Source organism: Stenella coeruleoalba (genome assembly GCF_951394435.1).
Source record: "Stenella coeruleoalba genome assembly, chromosome: 11".
Taxonomy (NCBI): domain Eukaryota; kingdom Metazoa; phylum Chordata; class Mammalia; order Artiodactyla; family Delphinidae; genus Stenella; species Stenella coeruleoalba.
In genome coordinates, this window is record NC_137157.1 from 100,872,301 (window position 1) to 100,889,721 (window position 17,421).

The 17,421-nt window shown below is 53.6% G+C and overlaps 1 protein-coding gene across 1 annotated transcript in view; it reads left to right on the forward strand.

Moving 5' to 3' along the window:
- CACNA1C (calcium voltage-gated channel subunit alpha1 C) overlaps positions 1-17,421 on the forward strand; it is a 457,740-nt gene that overhangs the window by 292,441 nt on the left and 147,878 nt on the right. Inside the window, exon 6 of the mRNA XM_079938602.1 lies at positions 11,643-11,801. Within this exon, the coding sequence (XP_079794728.1) occupies positions 11,643-11,801 (159 nt within the window). The remainder of the gene's footprint in view (positions 1-11,642; positions 11,802-17,421) is intronic.

Here is a 17,421-nt window from a genome sequence, read left to right on the forward strand (position 1 = left end):
CCTAGCTGTCCCACCACAGCCATGCCAGATGCCCAGATTCTCAGACCGGTGGGACTGGAGTGGTCTGTCTGCTCTTTGCACTGCAGTCAGGAAACCGTTTGCAGAGAACCAGGGTGGTTTTTGTGTTCACCTCTGAGGTTCAGTTCTCTCAGGGATTACAGGCCTGAGCTACTTTATGTTCAGTGTTGGAAGACAGCTGCCGCTACTATTTTTGTCCAGTTTTGTAATGTTTATGGTGAAAGGGCTCATCTGATACCAGTTCCTCCTTTTGGAAGTGGAAGTGTACTTGACTTCTAAATCACAAAGTGAATGACGAGTATGTTAGCAGGTGTAAGTTACATATGTTACATAAGTTATACACGATATTATTTCTGAAGTAATATAATGCTCTGTTATATTCTACAAGTTATATATTAATTCATTTGTCACACATTTATTGAGGACTTATTGTGGATAAGGGACAGTAGTAGTTGGAGGAAGGAAAGGTACTAGAATCTTTCTTAAGCTATTTAGAAAATAACAACCCAGCAAATTTTAGAGCCAGAGTGGGCTTTCTTCATCCAATGTCCTCATTTTCAAGATGTTGAAACCTAGACCCAAGAAGGTGACATGACTGCCGAGGTCACACAGCTGTTAGTGGAGGAGAGGAAATAGCCTGGCATTTTTTCCAGTCAATCTGAAATCTCTTTAAAACACTAAGCATACGTTTGGAGATTTTCCCTAATAGAAAATTTGATCGGTGCCAAGGTCCCTATTGATCCCTTAGTGATTTGAGCCAAATGGCAAATAAGTCAGTCTGGAATCCCAAGAACATGCGTAGAAAGGTTAGTTCATGCCGTAGCGTCGCCGTAAGTTGTCAGCGATAAACAAGCTTGGTGCTTTGTTAAACTCCAGCTCAAGGACAGCCAGGAAGAGGGAGCTGTGGGTTGCCTGGTATAATGGTATTTGTCTCGAAAAGAGTTGAAGAGCTCTCATCAGGACTGTCTTAGGGACTCATCCAACCTGAGAGCTCACAGTGAGTGTATCTCATTTGCCACCCAAATCTTGGAGACACTTTCCAATGTTCCCCAAAGCTGCACCTTCTACACCTTTCTGAGAGGTGTGAGACCCGGCAGCAGCCGTAACCAGACCACGACTCCCTCCTGTGTAATCCTGTTATCAGGCGCATCGCTCTGCACACAGTGGGTCCCCAGGAACGTCACTCCAAGGAGTCCCGTCCAGGGTCTGACATGAGGAGAATTTGACTGGCAGAGATCTCCCAACCCTTTAAAAGATGTCCATATATTCAGAGACCCAGTGACCTCGTGCTGGGGTGGGACAGTAGGAACACATGTAATGAGGGGACTTCCCTTTTGCTTTCTGAACATGGCAGGTGAGGTCATTGGATTAACTGTCCTGCTGAGGACGATTAGAAATCGCTGGGCAAAATATTCTAAATCTCCTCTTTTCTAAAACTTAGAAAAGATGCCTAACAAAGACACATATGCATCCTCTCTGGAGAAAGGTAACATCAGCACGTTCTCCAATTATTTTGAAAGACAGTTTTGCAATGATAGGGCCTAACCCACAATACAAAATAACTAGGTACACAAAGAGACAAGGTAACATGAATGAAAAGGAGCAGAAGCTATAGACAATAGAAACAGACCCACAGGGGATCTAGGTCTTGGAATTATCAGACATAGACTTGAAAATAACTGTATTTACTATATTCAAAGAGATCAAAGACAAGGTCGATAATTTTCCAGAGAACCAGAAGATGTGGAAAAGAACCGAATGTAAGTTTTAGAAATGAAGAAGACAATATCAAATATGAAAATGCAGTGTGAACTGGGAATTCCCTGGCAGCCCGGTGGATAGGATTCCAGGCTCTCATTTCCGTGGCCCGGGTTCAGTCCCTGGCTGGGAACTGAGATTCCACAAGTCGCACGGCTGAAAAGAAACAAAATGCACTGAATTGATTGAAAGATTTTGCGCAGCTGAAAACCGAATTATTGAGCTGTGGCAAGGTCGGGGGGAATATTGAGAATAAAGCACAGAGAATCAAAAGAACGGAAAATACAGAAAAGAATGTAAAGGACTGGGGAATAAAGGCTGAATTTATGAGATGGGTTCTTCCTACATCTATTGATAGACTCGGGATCTTGTTTACTGATGTGGTGGATTACATTTTAACTTTTATTGAAGTACAGTGCAGTGGTTAACTTGCTGTAGGGGGCGTAGTACCTGGAGCGGCATGAGTGGGGCTTCAGAGAGCGGGTGATGTTCTGTTTCTTGATCTGAGTGATGGGTACATGGCTTTGTTTTGTGATAGACCATACACCGTAACGTCTTTATTTTTTACACTTTTCTGGATGAATATTTCACAATTGTTTTCCCCAGAATGTCTAAGACAGAAGAAGAAGTGCAGACCCAGGCATCTGCGTCATTGGCAGGTGCATCCTAGTTTTCCTGTAGCAGAAAGAGGCAGTTTGTCACCAGCGGGGAGGCAGCACATACGGGGCGGCAGATCATGACCCAGTCACTTCCCACGGCTCAGAGTCGCTGTGAGAGACTTACTTCTGAGAAGGACTGGGAGGCCCCATCCGGGGCCAGAGGGAAGAGGCCGTGATCAGTACCGGCATCCGTCTGGCGCAGGGTCAGAGAGTCTGCGGCGCATTTGCCGTGTCTGCTGGGACGGTGGCTGAGGGTGGAGGGCTTGGGGTCAGTTGGCTTGGTTTCTAACTCCAGCTCCTGGACAAGTCATCGGTCGTACCCAAGCCTCGGCCCGTTGATCTTTATCAAGATAGCTGGAGAATTCAATGAAATGATGTGTAGGGCGCTGCGCCCGGTGCCCCGCTTGTGCCGGGTCCTCAGGAAGTGGGAGCTGCTGTTGCCATCGCTCTTGTTCACTTTGGATCCGAATTTTTTAATATTTTTCCTTTGAGTTCTTTCCAACTCAAATTGCTAATACAAACAATTAATTCAACGTGAAGGTTGGTATTTTAATTACTCTTACAGTTGGTAATTTATTAGGCAGCAGAGTATCCACCATCCCCTTCCCAGGCCAAAACCCTCCGGTAGTGCTCACCAAAGCACTTGCGGGACGCAGAAATTTATTAAGATGGAAAGGTTAAATTAAAAATAAATGAAAAGCCCTAATGAATAAGGACATCTTAATAAGAACAGGCAAAAAAATAATGAAGCTTGAGACTGTAGGAGCCGTCCAGGCCAGGGCTCTTCTCCCTACATCAGGCACCCTTGAACCTCCCTGTGACGAGCTTACTCCTTAACCCAAGAGAAAACCACTGCCTTCCTAGCTCTAAACCTGTTTTCTCTTGAAAGCCACTAATACTGTGAGGCCATTAAAAGTGTCCATTGCTTCATTAGCCAAATGAAGCCACAAAACGTGATCTGTGAGATTCATCATGCCTCCAATATCTAGCCAGTACGAACTGGTCATCTCAACCTGACGTTGATGGTGATGATGAGGACGTTGGTGATGGTGATGGTGATGATGATGGTGATGATGGTGGTGATGGCGGTGATGGTGATGGTGGTGGTGATGGCGGTGATGGCGGTGATGATATTAAAGATGATGATGTTAGTGATGCTGGTGATGGTGGTGGTGGTGATGATGATGGTGATGATGGTGGTGATGGTGGTGATGATATTAAAGATGATGATGTTAGTTATGATGGTGATGATGATATTAAAGGTGATGATATTAGTGATGCTGGTGATGATGGTGGTGGCGATGCTAATGGTGATGATGATGATGATGATGGTGGTGGTGATGGTGATGATGATGATGATGATATGCTAATGGTGATGATGATGTTGTTGTTTTTGACGATGATGATGAGGGTCACAACCACACATACTGATACAACATGCATTTCTTCACTCCAGTCAGGCATGACCATGGAAGATGAGGCCCCAGAGGTGGCTAGTGAGTTACAATCAGAGGACGTTTATCTGATCACCCTCCCTAAGAGAGGACTTGGCTCACAGAACTCAGAAGCTCCTGGTTTACTAGAGTGATGATGGTGCACATAGAAAGCGGACCACTCCGTGCTCACCGTCCTGTCTGCCCCACATTGTCCATTTGCTGTCGTAGCCCCTCTCCACCTTCTCCACTCTGCTCTCTGGCCTGCGGGACTGACCACTGGCCTACATCAAAGGCTGCCTCCCCTCTGCCTTCCAGTTGGGTTCAGTCAATGACAGGGTTTTCACGTCCCCAGACCTTCCCTGCAGGCCACCTGGCTGCTCCCCTCAAGCCCCGCCCCCAGCAGACTGCTCTCCTTCCTGCTCCTGGAAGCTGCCTGTTTCCTGCTGGAACCCCCTGTCCTGCTGCTTGTAACCTGTTTTCATTCTTTCTGCAAACAAGTTTTGAGCACCTACTGTGTTCAGCTCGAGCAGAAGGGGGTTTGAAGTCTGCCTTTTATGATGGGACCACTGCAGGTTTCCGAGCAGGGACATCTTAGGGTGAGCAATGGGCCAGGGCTGCAGAATGCATTGGGGTGGGTGGGAAGTGGAACCAGGAAGCCCGGTCACCAGTCCAGGTGGGAGACAGTGAGGACAGCAGTGGCTGCTCTGGGAGGGCAGATATGACGGGCGCCGTGGATGAAGCACGGTCTGCGTTTGCTGAGGAAGTAAGCCAGGCGACTGCCAAGTGTGGGGCCTTGTGGGGAGTGGTTTTAAGGGGAGGCTGCGAGTTCAGGGCTATGTTTCTGGAGTGTGATGAGCTGGGAGGACAAGCCGGTGGAAGACCCAGTAAGCTTGTGGAGTAACAAGGCTTGAATTCAAAAGAGAGAGCAGGGCTTCCCTGGTGGCGCAGTGGTTGAGAGTCCGCCTGCCGATGCAGGGGACGCGGGTTCGTGCCCCGGTCCGGGAAGATCCCACGTGCCGCGAAGCGGCTGGGCCCGTGAGCCATGGCCGCTGAGCCTGCGCGTCCGGAGCCTGTGCTCCGCAACGGGAGAGGCCACAACAGTGAGAGGCCCACGTGCCACAAAAAAAAAAAAGAGAGAGAGAGCAAAAGGCTGTGTCGTTGCAAATGCACACCCACCTACTGGTGGTGACTTGAGCCCTTAGGAGAGAGTGACGGGAATGGATTTCCTGAGAGAGAGAATTTAGACAGAAAGAGTTGAGAGAGAGACACAGAGGATGGAAGACAAACCGGGGCAGAGAGCAGCTTCACGCCTGATGGCTCACGCCCCCTCCTCAGGGAACCGTCTGCTGCTCTCCCAGGTCAAGGCCACCTCTCCCTCCTCTGTGCATCCATGGCTCTTTGGGCTTCATTCTCTTTTTTTTTTAATTAATTAATTTATTTATTTTTAACTTTGGCTGTGTTGGGTTTTCGTTGCTGCGTGCGGGCTTTCTCCAGTTGCAGCGAGTGGGGCTCCTCTTGTTGCGGAGCACAGGCTCTAGGCGCGCGGGCTTTAGTTGTGGCGTGTGGGCTCAATAGCTGCGGCTCGTGGGCCGCAGAGCACAAGCTCCGTAGCTGTGGCGCCCGGGCTTAGCTGCTCCGCAGCGTGTGGGATCTTCCTGGACTAGGGCTCGAACCCGTGTCCCCTGCATTGGCAGGCGGATTCTTAACCACTGTGCCACCAGGGAAGTCCTGGGCTTCATTCTTAGGCCCACTGTCACCCGCTTCTGCGATTAGCTGTCTCCACGTTTGCCTCCTCTCTAGCTGATGCCCCTCCTGGGCAGGGACTGCATCCTTTTCGTCTTTGTAATATTCCCCAGAGTAAAAGTCCAGAGGGAGGGAGGGAAGACGGGAGACATAAAACCAGCTGTGCAGTGGGAAGAGCTGAAATTGTAGAGCGTCACGGAGACAAGGACGAGAGAGTTTTGGAAAGAAGGGAGAAATCGGTGGCGTTGAGCCTGTCGAGAACAGTGATGTCAGTGGCAAAGGCGTGAGTCGGCCCGCGGGTAGCCGTGAGCACCTCTGAGGCTGCAAGCTAGGTCCGTCCGCGTGGTGACGATGGCCCGCCATCAAGGGGGAAGGTTGCCATTGAGCCGCCCCCCTGGGCACATGGTGGCAGGACTCTGCGGGGGGCGTTTCCTGCTGCTGGAAGGAGAGACGAGGGCTCCCCTTGGGGAGCGATCCCCTTGCAGCGATGCCGTGTCCGGGAAAAAGCAGAGTCAGACCTTGGTAAAGAGAGCTGTAGTCCGTGCACCCGTGAGCGGGAGTGCTTTCTGTATCTGGGGCTTTACCGACTGCACCTGACAAAGAGGGACGTGACCCGGCTCCGGCGACAGCCCATGACTGTCTAGGAGTGGCTGAGGCCCCCCGACAGCAGAGGGGCCGGTGGGGCTGCAGCTCCGTGGGAAAACGCTGCTGCATCTGGCCCGGGGTCGTCCCGTCTTAGAAGAGCTTTCCCGGGTGTGAGGCTGCAGGGACTTCCCGTCCATCCGGGCTTCCTGGGTCTGCGGCATCCTCCTCGACGCCAGGACCCTCCTCGTTTGGGCCCCGCGGCTCCTCTCTGGACGGTGCAGGAGGGGCTCCACCTCCACCTCACACTCGAGGACGCTGGCGTCGGGAGTGCCTTCCTCTGTGCTGCCCGAGTCGTTTTCTCTGAAAGTGACGTCGGCTTCCTCACAATTCACACAGAAGCGGTCGGCTGGGTTCCCAGATCCTCCAGGTATTTCTTCTAAGAGACAGAACAAAGCCCAGGGAAGCATGAGGCAGACAGACGGTGGGGGGCCAGGTGTCCCTGCTCAGCCGGGCAGACGGCCTTCTCCGTGGGGAGGCACAAGCCCCCCTGCTGGACCCACCTGCTGCCCACCCGGCCAGGTCCTCGTCACCTCGTCCTCGGCCCCCGGCTCACGTGTCACTGCCCCGAGGACACCTTGCTCCGCCCTCCGGCCACAGGGGGGCCTTCGTGACACCCTCTCTCTTCCTTGAAAGCACTCAAGTGGTTTGAGATTCTGTACCGATTATGAGTTTCTTTGATTCATGTTTGGCCCCGGGGAGCAGGTGGCCCGTGGAACATAGCTCAACAGATGACTGTGTGTAAGTGAAAATACGCGCATCGAGGCCGGTGGCCCCAGCGTCCTCCTCCTGTTCTGGCCAACTTAGCCCCCATCGGTGAGAAGTTTGTACCCACCACCATCCTGCCGAACCCAGACCCACCCCCTTCAGCGATTCTCAGTATCACTCCCTGTGGAGCTGCGATCAGGCCTCCTTGGTCATTTCTCAACGCTTTCCTACCACGTGGCTGGAACCGTGGAGCCCGAATCATTGGGACATGAAATGTGCCTTCGTAGCCGCCAGCCAAAAAGCTCTGAGTCCACGTGGAATCTGAACAATGAAGTCAAACAACGTCTGCAAAGACCTCTGATCTGGGGTTACCTCCCCCTTTACACCAGGTGACTTGGAAGTTGAATGCAAGCCCGGCTCTGCCTCAGACACACCTGCGTGCGCCGCTTAGCCCCACGAGTCTCCCTGTCCTCTTTTCTCGGGGTCCTGCTCATTGAGTCATGGCCACCCTCCTTCTCGGTTCTACCCCTGGGGCCCGAGCGGAGCAACCCGTCACCAGAGCAGGGCTGGGCGAGATGCTCCTTGATGAAACCAGAGCCCTCAGCCATGCAGCCACCGTGGGCCAGCACCACCTGCAGCCAACGTTTCCAGGCCAATCTCAACACTGTTGAAGGAAGATGCCAGGCGTGCTTTCCATAACTGATGGTTCCTCTTGATCTTCTAAGAGAAAACACCATGATTTACGTACACAGACCCTCTAAGTCTTTCCTAACTTGGAATTCTCAAGTTGAGCACAGCAGGAATGCAGACAGTGGTCCAGGCCTTACAGCAACGTGGAGGGAGAAGAGGAAAGGCCGTGCGTGCCAGCTCAGCTTTTTCTCCGTCCTTCCCTAATCCCAGCATCTAGCAAAGCCGCTCCCCAGAGCCCCCTCTCCCTGGAAGACCTGGCAGCCGGGCTTCCCGGGTGGGAGGGTGTTTCATCCCCTAAGAGGAGGTCACCTGCACAGACTGCAAATGAGAGACCGGATTTCCAGAACGACATCTTCCAGCATTGTTCTCGCACGAAATACCCTGTCCTGTTGTCCCCGTAAGTCCACGTGTGTTTGTCTGGTCTCACGTCCTGATTTAGGGCCCGGAACACAGGCTCACCGTGGGTGTGGCCCTTAGTGATCTCGTGTCCATGGGCCACCTTCCCGCAGCTGCTCTACCAGGCTGGCCTGGCCCCAGGGCTCCCACGGGGACCCCGTCCCCGGCCCGTCAGAGGAGAGCACTTGGGCGCAGAGAAGTCGCTGTGTTTTCTGAGTGGAATGGGAACAGAAGGAGCTGTTTCGGGGGCAGCTGTGAGCCCGCCCGAGGAGGAGCCATTGAGACGCAGGCCTTGAGAGCCAGTTACGTGTGGGGGGCTCTGGGGTGCCGACCCGGGCCGGCGGTGAGGATGGCGGCCAGGGCCTCGGAGGCTGCGGGGCGCCCCCTGGCAGCAGGACGAGCCCCCCGCCTGCCCAGCAGATGTCGTGATCACGTGCCACTGCTTCACAGATGCAGATCGTGGAGGCTGAGAGCCCCGGGCCAGGGCCCACGGGAGGCGTTTAGCCCAGTCGTGCAGCCCCGGGCCTGGAGTCAGGCCACGTGGCACCTGGCCCTGTGCCCACCCCTGCCAGCAGCTGTGACGCCATGGGCAGGCCCCTTAACCTCTCTAGAACGCGCGCTTCTCCTCTGTAAATACCGTTAATGACAGTACCTACTTCCCCAGGTTGTGCTGGGGGAATTGGGGTCATCCACCTGCCCCCAATAAGTCTTCATTACAGGTCGATGAGGGCTGGGGGCTTCGGTGCTCCGAGGCTGTCCTTCACCCACTGGCTGAATCCCCACCAAGGCTCCTCCTCCAAGAGCTTATTCAGTCGCTGCTCTCATCCCTCTGAGGACGGGGAGCTCACTACCTCTCGGAGCACCCTGCTCCACCTTAGGTCTGTTTCTTGGACAGTCTTTGTGTTGAACCTAAATCTTCCTGATTGGTCCTGGCTCCATCCCCATGGTTACGCTGACTTCTGCCAGCTCTTCTTCCCCAGAACAGCAGGTTAAATCCTGTGAAGGTCGTTGACAGCCCCCTCCGTGCCTGTGCCCTTCCTGCTCCGCGAGTCGGCCTTTTCCCGATGACACACCTCGGCGTCTCCTGAAGATCCTTGAATGGAGTGGTTTCCTGAAGGCAGCCGGCACGCAGAGTCCCTGCCGCGTGCCACAGACGAGAGGACGTGAGGCCGGGGCCGTGCGTCAGGCAGGGAACAGCGTCCGCTGGGGGAACAGCCTGTGCTGACGCGAGGAGGCCTGTGGCCAAAGAAGCTGGGGCTCGGTTGTGGCTGGAGAGTGAGGCGTGAGCCAGAGGCGGGGGCCGTCAGGCTGGATGCGGAGGCGGGTGACGGCATCGGAGGAGGACTCGCGCCAAGGACGTGACACTCTCTGCTTGAGCGTCCCAACAGCGGCATGAACACCAGACGGCAGGGAGACCAGCTCACCGAGTAGCCGAGCCCAGGGGCCAGAGTGTCCAAAATACACCCTGAGAGGCTCACAGCGGTCCCCTCTGGGCGGTGGGACGACGGACGAGTTCTTTCTGTTCCTGCTCCCCTGTGTTTTCTAATCTCTCTATAATAAGCATTTCTCCTGTGTAATGAGCATGTATTATTTACATAGTAAACGGTATTTATACTTGTGTAAAACACTTCAAAAGCAAATTGGCAGGACTTGGTAACAGTGGGAGGAAGGAGCCTGGGGGCCCAGATCGGGCCTTGGTGCTCAGGTGCATGGTGAGGCCACCAACCCCAGGGGATGGCAGGGAGCAGAGTGTCCGGCGGCCACTCTGACAGCCCCCAGCGGTGGACAGAAGCACGGGCTGCTTCGACTTCCTCTGGGCCTCTCCACAGCCCGGCCTGCAGGCCCGGGAAAGTCGCCTGTCTGTTTGCAGAGCTGCCTCAGCGATCAAACAGCCAGAAGGGCCCACAGTCTCCGCGTTCACAAAACTCAGCCTGACGTGGGAGCCGGGCATAAACGTTGGAAAGCCACTTAATGAACATGTAATGCCAAAGGGAGACTCACGCTCCAAAGCGGAGGAACTGGTTCTAAGAAGACATGTAAGAAAGGAGACGTCTCTGCTCTGGGAGCTTGGGGAAGGGTCCCCGGAGGAGGGATGCTTGGGCTGAGAGCAGTAGGGAACATTGGAGGGAATTACGGAAACGCGTTCCGGGCCGAGGGAACAGCGCCGACGATGGCCCCGCGTCGAAGGATGGCACGTTTGAGTCTGAAAGAAACGCTGTTTGACCAGGAGTCCAGAGAGCGAGGGCCGGGGGCACAGGGTGGACCCACGCCCAGGGCCTTATAGGGCAGGAGGAGGTCTCCCCATCCCGTGCCCCCCCATTCTCTGCCACGTGGCACTGAAGGCCTGGTCGCGTTCCCCTCGTGGTCTGGGCAGCCGGATCCGGGGACCTCCGTCTCCCCCCGTGAGCAGCGCCCCAGCAGACACCCCAAAAGTCGCTGTGCGGCTGGGTTGTAGCTTCCTCCGTGGCTCCGCACCCGTCACCAGATGTGTGTACAACCTGCTAGTTAACCGAGTCATTTGGGTCTGAAGCATCTTGTTCTACTGGGAGGCGGCACGGCCCTCGCATTAATTCACAGGTGAAATTATTCTAGCTTTTCTCTTATTTGGTTTCCTCTCCCCGGCTCAGCTTAATGGCTGGGGCGAGTTCTCCGAATTGGACTTGTGAACCCCACTCCTCCAGGTCACAAAGGCCCGGGGACTGCCTCGCGGCCTGGGGACAGGGTGCCCGGCCTTCACTCGCCAGCGCCGAGGGCGGTGGGTGAGCAGGGGTGACGCCCGCAGTGCGGGAGAGGTGGAAGGGTGTCCGTGGCTGCTGGGTGAGTGAGAGACACAGAAGGTGGCCCGCGGGGGTGACTCGGAGGAGGAGGTCCTGCTGTGCTGTGTCTGAGGCAGGCCCCTGCTGTGGGGAGGGGAGCCCGACGCCCCCCCACTTCCCTCCTGGGGCGTGGAGGCAGCGCCCACCCGTTGACGGACGGCTTTCTGGGGCCTGGGGTAGACCTGGGGGCTTGAGGGTACCTACCATTACGATGACCGTGTGCAGCATCTCGTTTAAACAGGCGACATTCTGGGTTGCTATTTATGGTTCAGCTTGTAACTGAGGGGTCCTTCTCCCCATAAGACAGTGGTGTAAGTCTGCAGACCCTTGGGGTGTGCAGACAGGACCCACTGCGAAAGAGTGTTTCTTATTTACCCTTTTCTTTCCCTGAAGGGATCTGGGTACTTGAAAAACAATTTATTGTAGTAATAGATGCAAGCCAGAATGTCCCACTTGACCACTTCTAAGTGCACAGTTCAGCGGCACGAAGCCAACGTCACCACCGTCCGTCTCTAGGACTGTTTCCACCTTCCCCAACTGAAATGCCCTTAGAAGGACAGCATCTCCCTGTCCTTCCGTCTGGAGGTGGCTCCCGGGGAGGTCTGGGGTCAGGCGCACCTGGATCCAGCTCCCCCGGGGTGTCACTCTGACCGAGTAACCTGGCGCCTCGGTTTCCTTACCGGGAACTGGGGTGCGGGCCCGTCGGCGGGGAGCGGGTCACGGCAGACGGCTGAGTTCCAGTAGCGGTGGGCGCAGAGTCCGCTTTGCCGTTGCAGGTCTCCAGGTGGTCCTGAACTCCATCATCAAGGCCATGGTGCCCCTGCTGCACATCGCCCTGCTCGTGCTCTTCGTCATTATCATCTACGCCATCATCGGGCTGGAGCTCTTCATGGGGAAGATGCACAAGACCTGCTACAACCAGGAGGGCATCGCAGGTAAGGGGAGCGCCGTCCACCCCCGGCCAGCGGGGAGACCCTGCCGTCGAGCGCCTGCGTTTCCACGGCCAGGAGAGCCAGAGATTGTATTTTTTTTCTCTCGGTTCTAATTTTTGTTTTTACTAAAATGAGTCTGTGTTAAAATAGCTAAACACGAGTGTTGTCCGGCACTGCTAAGCATTCTTTAAACGAGGCGCCTAGCCAACATTGAATATTTTAAGAATCGGAGCTAACCTGGGGACTGTATGTCTCTGCCCCCTTGTCCCCCGTGTAGCTTGTCACCAAAGTGCCCTCGGGGGGAGGCCTCGCCCTCAGCTGGTGGCTCTCCCGTCACAGCCCTGGGTCGTCCGTCTGGGTGTCTCTGCCTCCCGTCCGGGGCCCCCAGTCCAGGAGGGGAGGACGGCCAGCAGGAAAACTCCTTTTCCTCCAGGAGGTGTGTCTGTACCTCGGGCATCCGCCGGCCCGTCCTCTCTGACACACTCTCTCTGCGTCCCTTCCATAAATCAGCGCATTCAACGAGCCGTGCTACTCGCTGGGCTCTCGCCGGTAGGACTGGACTTGGGGCTTGACCGACATGCGACAGACTGCTGTCTTCAGCTACTGAAGTCTCAGCTGGACCTTTAAGAAAACATTTAAACAGAGATCAACATGGCTTTTAAACGAAGTAGTTTAACACAAAAACTTGTTTAAAAAAAAAATACCCCCGCACGGGGTTAGCCATGTTCGACTTACGTGACTTTTTTCCAAACAACAAGATCTTTCATCCTAGTTTCTGGCACCTTAGGGCACAGAGGGGAGCATCTCTCTGAAGCCTTGCGAGACCTTCTTTCCCCTTCGCGTCCACGGCTTCACACTCCCGCTCAGCCCAGGCAGTAGATTAAACTTGGCCCCCTCCCTGGGAGTGGGGAGAGCGTCCACACAGGAGGCAGTGAAGTGGATGAATCATGATCGGAAACCAAACGGATCCCCTGATCTGAGTGACCTGGACGAACTGGCCAGGTGTTTGCATGTGGCCACAGCCAAAACAGAAACCCAGAAGTGTAAACCTATGGTCACAGACTCGCGCAACTGTTTCTACTTCTTTGATGGCAAGTCTAAGAGGAGACCGTTTCTTCACTGTAGGGAGAATTTCTTGGGTCATATTATATAAAATAAACTGTCACGTTAAAAAAAGGAACTGTTTTAAAATTGAAGGAATTAGATCTCGACTTTAGTTAAAATTCTGAGATTTCCAGCCTTGCTTAAAGAAATACCCAATAATGCAACGAATAACATTCTCCCCTTTAATTCAGATCCTTCCTTTTGTTGGGCTCGACCTGTAGCTGCCCAGAAACAGTAAACTTGTGTTAATTGTGTGCCTTCCTTAGAGCTCGTGCTAAGACCTGCTTCAGAGCCACCACAGAACGTCTAAAATTTATGCCGTTGTATTGAAATGGCCAACGACCCGTTTGACCCAGACTCCTCGGGCCGGTGCGAGGATGCCGAGTCCGAAAGGCCCCATCAGCCGGGCGATGGGCGGTGCGGTGGCTCTCACCTGCGCACCAAGGTGTGGTGGGGAGATGCGGTGAGACTCTGTGCTGAGTGGCCGCGCCTCCACGCGTCTGTCCTCGCTGAGCGGGAGCTGCTCCCACACCACCCCGTCTCTGCCATCCGACGGGGAAGCAGTCAAGGTGGCTCTTCCGCGGTCGGCAGGATCCTACGGGGGCTGTGCCCGCACCGCCTGGAAGTCTCTGACTTTGTGGTCCTGCCTTCAGTGGCCTCAAACAGCCAGAAAACGGTGGGCGTGATGGACAGGGTGAGGGACTCCTCTGTGCCAGACGGGGGTGGCTGGAGGAAAGGCTGCCGCAGGCCTGCCGACACCTTCTGCGACCTCCGTGCTCTCAAGAGACAGAGCAGAACTGGCCTGGCCGAGTGGATGGCCAATCTGGGAACACGCTACTGTCCATCCCTGAGGGTGAGCAGACCAGGAAACGCAACTGAGACACCTCCTGATTCCTCCCGGAAAAAGCCCGGGTTATTTATGTGATGGGTTCACCTCCCCCCGACCCCACCCCACCAGGTTCGGAAGAGAATTGGCCCGCATCGTGGAAACACCATCGCCCGGGGAGACAGGGTGCCCGAGGGCAGACCCCGGGGAGCACTCCCGAGAGAGGAGCCCCGTCAGCCCCGCGGGAAGGGTGCCCAGGACACGCTGCAGAGGCCATTCCGCCCAGCACCCTGCACTCAGGCGCTCACTCACTGCCTGCATCTGAACCATGTCTGATGGCCGTCCAGGGACCCTCTCGTGTCATGGGGGCCCCTTCCATCTACACACTGATCAACGCTGACAAAGAGGGATGTGTACAGGAATCGGACGCACTCAGCACAGCCGGAGCGTATCTTTGAAACCACTCCCCACGCGTTCTGGAGACGTTTGCATCACCTTTGGAATGGGTGTCTCTTTTTTTAATTTTAGACTTTGGAGTGAATTCCTCTATTTTTCTGCAAACTTAGATTATGCAAAAGCGCTTGTGAGTCCTCGTCTTGGTTTTTTTATGGAATTTACGTCAGATTATTTTTACACTTTGGGATTATTTTGTGAACTTGTAGATTTTAGGGTACCTTGGGTTTTGAGCCATGCTCCCTATCAAATCCATACCAGAAAGCACTGGAGCTGCCGGTGTACCCTTGTTCTGCCTCCAGGCTGCCCCTTCCAGCCCCTGCAGATGTGGTCTCAGGAGAGGAGATCTCCCCCGATCCCGGAGGCATCTGCAAGGCGCCTCCCTTGTTCCTCAACAGATACATCACCATATGTCCGTCCTTTTTGTTTCTGGTCGTCCCATCTGTTTGGTCGCAGTCCGAGCCAGGTCACTCTGCATAGCTCTCCCAAGCACAGTAATTACCCCTGAGACTGGCAGAGAATTGGTTGGCTGAAACCCAGAAGTGAAATCACTTTCAGTCTATTCACTCCTTAAAGTTGGGGCCTAAAAAAGTAATTGGCTTTGTCTTTGGTGATTTCTTCCTGGAGGCCCTCGCTGGCGCTCTCCCAGATTTCGTGCTCTTGTTGGGCACTAACTGCACTTCCAGACTCTCTCCTCCTCTGTACCTCCATTCTTTTACCACAAACTTAATTTGGACTTTCCAGAATGACCCCACCTCTCTTCATTGCTGCTTTAAAACGGGGAGCCCGTATGGCTTTGGCTGTTTCTCCAGCGTCGTGTTCCCATTTCCCTCTCCGGGAATTCATGGCTCTGCTGAGAATCCAGCACGTCTTCACGTTCAAGCTAATTTCCCCCCACCCTCAAGTGCATGTCGCCGGGACCCACTGATCTGTGCGTGCTCACATGTGTCGGGTGTTCCCTTTAGTGCTTTTTATAGATACCTATTTTTACCAGATAATTATTGCCCCTTAATTGTTCTCAAATCTTCTTTTTACTGTTGTTCAAGACAGATTTAAAATAGCAGAGTGGCACTTGATCCTGTAGACCATCTTTCTGAACCTCATCCTCTCTCTTTTATTAACGAGATCACGTCCCCTGGACGCCGTTTTCTTCTCAACATACATTTGTAAAGCCCTCAAATACGTTTCCCTTCCTTGAGGACACTGAGGACTCCGTTTGGCAGCCTTCGCCTTTTCCTCGCTTCTGCCTGTGTTCAGGAATTGAGGTGCAGGGAAACTATCAGACTGGGACTAGCAGCACCTTTGTTGCACTAGAAAGCAAGGCCGGAGAAGAAGAAACACAAGCTTCCCTCTGTTTTGTTCACCTTCTCTTTTGTCTCATCTTTCATCGTCCCAGCACTTTTGTCACAGTGACTGAACACATCATTCTAGAAAGCAGGTCACTAGGCAAGTGAGACCCAGCAGAATTTAGGACCTGTTCGGTTCTTGGCTTTCCAGTCCACCTACTCTCAGTTTTTAAGTGCTTGTTTTCCACTTTCTTATGTATTGTTAGGTCTGAGTTTCACTCTTCAGGTTCCATCATTTTATAGCCTCCCATTCCTTAACCTCACATCCAAATCTCCTAAGATTTCAAAAGTCACAAAAAACTATGACTGGAGTTCCATTACGTGAATGGAGGCCTCCTGGGGGTTAGACCCCAGAGCAGGAAATGATGGGGACACTGTTGTCCCCTGTACAGTTCAGGGACCAGGGAGCGCCTTGGTCATCACACAGGCACACAACCGAAAGCACCGGGCCAGGAACAAGCCAGAAGCCGAGCTGCTCACAGTGGCCCCGCCTGGAAGCAGGCCAGCTGTCCATCAGCGGGCGAGCAGGTAAACGCACAGCAATGTGTACGGCCATGCAAAGGAACAGATCTCGAAACACGGCGCTACGTGAAAAAAGCCACCTCGTGTGTGATTCTGTCGATATGAGATTCCTAGGCAGGCAGATATGTAGACAGACAGCAGGTGTGGCTGCCAGGGCTGGATGGGAGAAGGGCCTCGGGAATCTGGGGCGACGGAAGCGTTTCCAAATGCATTGTGGCAATGGCTGGAGAACTCTATAAATTTACTAAAAATAACTGAGCTGTCCGTGTTCACTGATGAATTGTACGGCATGTAAATTATATTTCGGTGAAGCTGTTGAAAAGAGAGAGAGGGACTTCCCTGGTGGCGCACTGGTTAGGAATCCGCCTGCCAGTGCAGGGGACACGGGTTCGAGCCCTGGTCCGGGAAGATCCCACATGCCGCGGAGCAACTAAGCCTGTGGACCACAACTACTGAGCCTGCGCTCTAGAGCCCACGAGCCACAACTACTGAGCCCGTGTGCCACAACTACTGAGCCCGGGCACCACAACTACTGACCCCATGCTCCTGTGCTCCACAACAAGAGAAGCCACCACAATGAGAAGCCCGCGCACCGCAACGAAGAGTAGCCCCCACTCGCCGCAACTAGAGAAAGCCCGCACGCAGCAACAACGACCCAGTGCAGCCAAAAATATATAAATAAAATTAATTTATTTTAAAAAAAAAGAAGCAAGAGGGAAGAGATATGGGAACATATGTATAACTGATTCACTTTGTTATAAAGCAGAAACGAACACACCATTGTAAAGCAATTATACTCCAATAAAGATGTAGGGAAAATTAATTAATTTTAAAAAAGAAAAAAAGAGAGAGAGAAAGGGAAAAGCCAAGAGGACACAAGTCAGCATGTGTCTCCAACCACTCAGCTCAGTCCCCCTCCCTAAGAGTCACCCCTTGGTTAAGGATTAATATTCCTCTGCTGTCTTCCTCCTGAACAGCTGCGATGTGAAGCCACAAACTGAGAAACAGCCCAGGAGCCCACAGTCTCTGTACAGAGGTCCTCGCCCCGTGACTGCTTGGGTACGTTTGAAGCCAGAGAGGACCCTGGTGGCCTGGAGTCCCCAAACGAGGGGCGACAAACAAATTCTCTCTCGGGGGCACGTCTTCACTGAAGTCGGAGGCGGTCATCTGTTTGCTAGAACCGGGGTCCATTCTGTTTACTACTGTTTCTTCCTACAAGCCTAAGGCGATGTCCTTAATTTCACAAACTGCAGTGAATTCCACGTTGTGACCTCCCGCAGCTGGGACAGGACTTTCAGTATTTTACCAAAATGGAAATTCTTAACTCAGCCAAGTCTTAGTTCAATTTACCAATGATCTCTGCACGACAAAT